Source organism: Mytilus galloprovincialis, chromosome 5, assembly GCF_965363235.1.
Source record: "Mytilus galloprovincialis chromosome 5, xbMytGall1.hap1.1, whole genome shotgun sequence".
Classification (NCBI taxonomy): domain Eukaryota; kingdom Metazoa; phylum Mollusca; class Bivalvia; order Mytilida; family Mytilidae; genus Mytilus; species Mytilus galloprovincialis.
In genome coordinates, this window is record NC_134842.1 from 46,044,152 (window position 1) to 46,051,849 (window position 7,698).

Genomic DNA, 7,698 nt, shown 5'->3' on the forward strand with positions numbered 1-7,698 from the left:
TAACTTATTACTTTGACAAATATGCATAATACATGGAAACACACGTTTTTCAAAGATTACAAATGCTATCAGACTTTTGGTAAAATAGCTTTCTCGCATAACTAGATTGCATACGCTAATATATAGAGAGAAGAAAACAGCATAGATTCAACGTATTTCTATATATGCATAGTAGAATTTCTCGTTTAAGACAGTTTTTGAAAACATATACTATATTAAATGTTGGTAGAATATCCTTTTTATAGACATAATTCTCAAAGGTACCAGGATTATAATTTAAGACGCCAGACCTGTTCGACTACTTAAGACTCAACAGGGACGCTCAATTCAAAATGTTGTCTAAGCCAAATAAGTACAAAGTTAATCATTTATGTTGAAATGCAATACTAGTATATAAATACATGGTACTTACAATTAAGTCACAAACACATGTTGCTCCCTACTGTTTGAAAAACCGAGGTGAAATATTTTGATTTATAAGCAAAGTATATAAGCATTTGATATGATCCTTCGTGATATTATTAAAATCCTTTCATTAAAAAAAGAGAGTGAGTAAATATTCTCTGGAAGGGTAGTTCATCAAACATGATTTCAAGGTTTTGATTACTTCCTATCACAACACAATTGAATTAGAACTTAGTTATGATTCGAAAATGTTCTGATTGTTAATAGTATTTCTCATTTCAGGTTCATTTGTGAGTGTGTTCACGTATGTTACAGCATGTGCACTGTTGTTAGCGCTCAAATAACACTGTGACCAATCCGATTTTAGTTCATCAAGAAAAGAAAATATTCAATATTGACATTTTTCTATTTATGCTATTATCCGTCTCATGTATTTGTATGTATTTTAATGTAAATGCTGTTGAATTAATAAATGCAAACAATTAAGATGTTTAAAAATCTACTAAAGCCGAATAACTTTTCTATTTGCTTTAAGAAAATTTGCACACAACACGTCCTTTTAAGAACAATAACCAGTGGTACGATTATATCTATACCGCAGCTCAAATAAACACTGTTGATGAGGCAATATATGTGATGTGATTGAATTTTAAAAGGTTTTATTAACCGAGGATTTCTGAAATATAGAACAAACGTCATGTAAGCAAGCTATACTGTTTGATGTGTTTTTATATTCTTCACTCTACTCCTCAATTGTCTGTTCACCGATCATGGGATTGACATTGTGGATAGTAGTTTACAAATAAACGTGAAATAAGTTAAGCATGAAAAATGAAATACAGCAATTACATGAATTATTCAAATAAATGAAAACAATCTTATATTATCAATTAAATTTACGTTCTGAACTTGCACTATACATTGCAAAGTCTGCTGATATTTTATAACAGAACAGATGATTTAAGCCATCCAATGTGAACTTTACATTTCTAAAAGCAACATGTCGGCAGCACATGAACAATGCTGAAGATTGACTATAATATATCTCCGACTTAATACGATATTCCAGAAATTGCGTTTCCTTCAATAAAGTTAAAGAGCTGCTGTTTTCAAATTTTAAATTTTAAATTGTCCTATCTAAAAATTGTCACAGATGGTGGGTATATAATTAGTGTTGTAGCAAAGATATAATCCTCTTTTTCTTGATGGCGAAATAAACAGATCCTACATGTACATGTACTTATCATCGATTTTCAATTATTGTGATCAAAACAAGAAGTAATACCTCTAAATCAAAGTAGGTCATATCCGGTTGCTAAGGAAAAAGCATTGAAAAAAATAATACATTGAATTTAGCAGCCGTTAGAATTAAAACCCTACATTTCACTGCATTATGTTATGAGGCACTGGATCTTGTGTTGTTGATTTGTAATACAAACATATATATATACACGGAATATAGTGATTCTTTTCCAAGACTTGACCTTTTGTGAAGTCATATGATCGAGATAAGTGGGAAATTGGTAACATCGTACATTGAGTATTCAAAAAAGATGTTAAACCTTTTTAATATGCCACAGGTGTAGCAGGGTCTGATACCATGTTCATGAGCTCACCCTACGTGATTGGTAGGGTTCGTGCTGTCAAGTCTTTAGTGTTCTATTTTGTGTCTTGCGTACAATTTTTTTTGTCTGTATTGTCTTCTTTTTTTAGCCTTGGCGTTGCCAGTTCATTTTTTATTCTATGAGTTTGAATGTTCCTCTGGTATCCTTAAGACGAAACTAGCCTTAAAAATGAAAAAGAAACGATAATCTAAAAAAAATGTGCTTAATCGACACAGGTTCATCCAATCATATTGAGAGTAGATAAAACCATAAATGTGTAACATAAAATCTTAATCGAGGAAATGGTCAGATTTGCAAATATGAGTAAAATGTTAGAACAAAGTGCAAGAAATGTCACAATTTAAACAACATTAAAATTATGTCTATAATTAAGCTACCGCAAGGGTATGTTATACAACAATTTTGGTACACAAACAGCAGGAATTAAAAATATACAATAAAATATCGAAACAAAAGTAAATAAAGGGCTGCGCTTAAGCGCATGATACGCCCGTTGCTCTTTTAACTTGTCTTTTATGCTTTAAATGAATTTATATGATCAACTAGAAATATATATACAAATCAAAAGGGATGTTACATTAATATATTCACCAAAGTTTCATAAAATCCCCCTTTTTAAAGTATAAAAATTCATTACTTAAGAAAACGTAAAATCTAAAATTTATAAAAATGAAAAGGGAGCTTATGTCAATAGATATAAACAATTTATCAAAGTTGCATAAAATTTTGTGAAAGAAATATATATACAAATCAAAAGGGATGTTACATTAATATATTCACCAAAGTTTCATAAAATCCCCCTTTTTAAAGTATAAAAATTCATTACTTAAGAAAACGTAAAATCTAAAATTTATAAAAATGAAAAGGGAGCTTATGTCAATAGATATAAACAATTTATCAAAGTTGCATAAAATTTTGTGAAAGTGTTAGTTATTGTCCCAAAATTGGAAAATCCCCCTCTTTTTTAAGCATAAAAATTCATAACACGGAAATGTAAAATCTGAAATTTATAAAAATTGAAAGGGAGCTTACATCAATAGATATAAACAATTCACCAAAGTTTCATGGACATTGGTGAAAGCCTTTTTGAGTTATTGTCCGAAGTGTTAAAAATCCCCCTTTTTTTATGAATAAAGCCCCATAAATCCAAAACTTAAAATCTGAAATTTATAAAAATTGAAAGGGAGCTTACATCAATAGATATAAACAATTCACCAAAGTTTCATGGACATTGGTGAAAGCCTTTTTGAGTTATTGGCCGAAGTGTTGAAAATCCCCCTTTTTTTTTATGAATAAAGCCCCATAAATCCAAAACTTAAAATCTGAAATTTATAAAAATTGAAAGGGAGCTTACATCAATAGATATACACAATTCACCAAAGTTTCATGGACATTGGTGAAAGCCTTTTTGAGTTATTGTCCGAAGTGTTGAAAATCCCCCTTTTTTTTATGAATAAAGCCCCATAAATCCAAAACTTAAAATCTGAAATTTATAAAAATTGAAAGGGAGCTTACATCAAAAGATATAAACAATTCACCAAAGTTTCATGGACATTGGTGAAAGCCTTTTTGAGTTATTGTCCGAAGTGTTGAAAATCCCCCCTTTTTTATGAATAAAGCCCCATAAATCCAAAACTTAAAATCTGAAATTTATCAAAATTGAAAGGGAGCTTACATCAATAGATATAAACAATTCACCAAAGTTTCATGCACATTGGTGAAAGCCTTTTTGAGTTATTGTCCGAAGTGTTGAAAATCCCCCCTTTTTTATGAATAAAGCCCCATAAATCCAAAACTTAAAATCTGAAATTAAAAAAAAACGAAAGGGAGCTTACGTCAATAGATATAAACAATTCACTTAAGTTTCATGGAAATTGGTGAAAGCGTTTTTGAGTTATTGTCCGAAGTGTGGACGACGGACGGACGGACGGACGGACGGACGGACGGACAGACGGACGGACGGACAACGGTATACCATAATACGTCCCGTCTAAAAGACGACGGGCGTATAAAAACGAAACTAATCTAACATACGAACGCGCTTTTCGTCTACATCAGAAATATCATTGGCACTCGAATCAAAATAGTTGAAAAGCAAAATCATATAGGAAGTAATATTGAAAATAACATATTAAAAAATCGGAAAAGTATGTGACGTTAAATAATAAATAAAGCATTAACATATACCGTTTAAGAAAAAGCAATTGTCATCACCAAATAAGTTATTATTCAAATAACTTGCCTTGTGCAAGCTTTGGTCAGTTTAATTAATATACTATTTCATCACAGGCACTTGTCTTAGAAAAAAAATACCTTTATACCTTAATATAAGATAAATCAATTTACATTTACGACATGACAAGTTGTAGTGGGGTTGACAACCGTTAAATCGGCATGTAACGGAACTTCGCGTGCAGCTAACAATTTTCAAAAAGGCGAGTTAAGTACCTTGTGTTATATTGAGGTATATAGGAATTTTTTTCTGAGTCAAGTGCCTGTGTATTTCATAAGATATTGAGGGCTGATTTCTGATAGTATGTATTAAAGTGTTCAACCTGCATAAGATATTTAAACACAGTTGTATTGACCTTTGCTATCCTTCTAGAGTCCATGCTGGTTCTCTCGATCTTTTACGATTGCTTTTGTAGTACGGCCGAATTGTCTCAAGAGTTCATCAACACTGTCACTTACATATCAACACTTAGGTTATCCGTTTAAATCCCGCACATGTGCAGTTAATTTCGACTCCAAACTTAATTGACAGGGATTGTTAGTTTCCCTACTATAGAAGGTTATCGGTTGGCTACGTATACTCCATCTCCTTTCATCAATATAACTTGACGTCACGAAACGTATAGCCAAGATTGCTGGAAGTAGCTAAACGCCAACAAAGTTGACACTTTATAAATCAAACGTTTGTTATTGTCAACTTTTTTCTGCTTTTCTTTATATTTACAGAAAAGATGGATTGAGTACAAACTTTTTTTTCTTATCCTTTGAAATTGAACCTTACTACTTGTATTTGTTTTTATTAATTTACTTCGTAGGGAAAACACTTCCGCCACTCCTTGACATGAACGTTTGGGAGATATGTTTTATTCTGTTGAACCACGTATTGAAGAGATACATGTAATCACAAACATTTAAGGTGTTTATATATTTGTCGCATGATGCTAGTTAAAATAGTGTCAGTTATGTTTGTGTATGGTGCCATCATATACTAAATCGTAAATATAAATGCGTTAAATAACAAACTCTATTTTTTTCCATTTTATAAATGGCAATTTTTGAGATCCTACTATGGGAATGAATTAATCAAAATTGAATTTCTGATTTGTTCACCTATTTATTTATCAAATTTTTGAATTGTCGGTCATGTGTTTACTTTCAAATTTATCTATCTTATCTCGGAAGTCATTTAAAGTCAACAAGTTGACGACATGGAATTAGTAAAACTTTCATCTATTTATACTAAAATTTTTAATAAATGTTTATCGGAAGAAGGCATTATCCAAACTGATAACCTCTATCAATGATTATTTGACACCATAAACTTCCGTTTATACTGTTTCCAGTAAATGACGGAATGTGTATTATATCCCACCTTGAATAAGTACAATATCGCAAAATACTAAACAAAAGTCTTTGTTTCTGCATCCAACAAATCCAATAAAATAATTTTCTTTTAAATTAGCAAAAAATAAATCTAAAAGCTTTTGCGCAGATAAGTATAAATCGTCTACACTCATTTTAAAAATAACATTTAATTTACATGCATGTCTCATAAAAACCCGTTGCGGGTGCAATCGACTCCAATCTTAATTGACTAGTATTGTCAGTTTTTCTATCGAATGTGGGTGGATTCCTCCGGTACTACGGTTTCCTCCACCTATAAAAACTGACCGCCACGAACTAGCCTAAATGCGGTGCTTACAAGTGGTGTTAAAAATGATAATATGCAGTTGTGCGCCAATCCATAAGGACATTTATTTCGCTGTAAAATGAGACATTAGATCATGATAGCACGTGCAATGATTTTATAGGCGTCAGTTGATTGTGTGCATTTTTAAGTAGCGCTTCATACGAGTTGTCATAGTGCTTCGTTCAAATTTTTGAAACACTAAAAGAATTACAAAAGAGGCATTCAATTCTCACACACATAAATCTGCAAACAGTATTGTGGATGCTAGAAACACATAGAGCTTGAGATTCGATATGCCAAATGCGACGTGATTATGGCATCATAGCGACATCACGAGTTTCGCTTCTGCACTTAAATGTCCCAATAATATCAACATGTTCAAGTTGAAATTAAAAATGTACTGTATATTAAGTGCATAACGGTGTTTCAAATTTCCTACTCTAACCTTGTTATTTCATATGTGAAAACGAAATAGAATGATTTTTTAAGGACTATTAGGTATTCCAAGATTCATGTATTTCTTCTTAATAAGAATGAATTATTTCTTTTAAATCTGTTAAAGATGTAAGGGTGGACAATGTTTGTTCGACTTATTGATATTAAGCTAATCACACCATGAATGATAAACTTGGTGATTTAATCAGCTCTGTTTGGAATATTAGCACATTGTTATCCCATTAAGAAGCCTATTACGTTACTGGGTATTTGAATACAAACATAATTCCACTTACAAGACAAACACCCCGCCTATCCTGACTCGTTTATCTATTATTTGAATAACTTTTCAGTTTTGATGGATGAGAGATTAATAAGTACAAATGAAAAAGCCCAGACAGAAAGTACATTAATCTTGCAATGATAAAAGCAGAAAATCGGATAATTTGATATTTCGTTAGAGAAACTTTCGTAATTTTAACATGTTTAATGTAATGAAGTTATAAAATAATTAATACTAGTTCTAGTTCCTGTTCCAGATTAACCTTTTAATACATTTTGTAACTCCCTTTCTCGTTCCTCGGTTTTACATTAACATGTTCTAAGACTACGCTACGAATTTGTTATTGCATTTCTGTTATTCAGTTTTATCATGCACGCAACAGAAAAATTTCTTCCAACTTTTATAATGACGGTAATATCTGTTACTTAAAAAAGGGAAGACATTTCAGTCCCTACAAAGAAACATAAAACAGATTTGATTAGTAGTGTGTTTTTTTTCTATTTTAATCGTTTCCATTATTATAGAGTCTCTGTTGATTTAAAAAAAAAAGTTAAAACCTCCGCTATAAACTCTACTAATTATGCAGCTGTCAAACCTTATCTTTTTTCTGTTTGTAAGGCCAGCAAAAAAGTTGTCGGGGCCATATTGTTTTACCCTTGTCCGTCACTCCGTCATTCTGTTAATCGGTCATTTAGTCACCTTGTCAATCCGACATTCAGTCATTTTGCATCAAACCATTTTACGCATTTTTTTCATCTAAACTCCTTCAGATTTTTGGTATGTGAATTATCCATGATGAGTTACAGATCATCAACCTTAAGTTTTGTTCCGCTCTGTTTTTGTTTTAAGAAATTACGGACTTCGGATTCGATTAATAACTGGAAGTTACAGTTATACGGACTTTTTTTCTAAACGCCGTCAGATATTGGGCTGGTTTTTTTTTTGTATGTGAGATAACAATACGTTACATATCAAGTTTAAAAGAGGGACGAAAGATACCAAAGGGACAGTCAAACTCATAAATCTAA

At 31.5% G+C, this 7,698-nt stretch overlaps 1 protein-coding gene across 1 annotated transcript in view; it reads left to right on the forward strand.

Moving 5' to 3' along the window:
* LOC143075919 (uncharacterized) overlaps positions 1–891 on the forward strand; it is a 35,384-nt gene extending 34,493 nt beyond the window's left edge. The window contains exon 9 of the mRNA XM_076251503.1: positions 688–891. Within this exon, the coding sequence (XP_076107618.1) occupies positions 688–749 (62 nt within the window). The 3' untranslated portion in view covers positions 750–891. The remainder of the gene's footprint in view (positions 1–687) is intronic.
* The last annotated feature ends 6,807 nt before the right edge of the window (positions 892–7,698 follow it).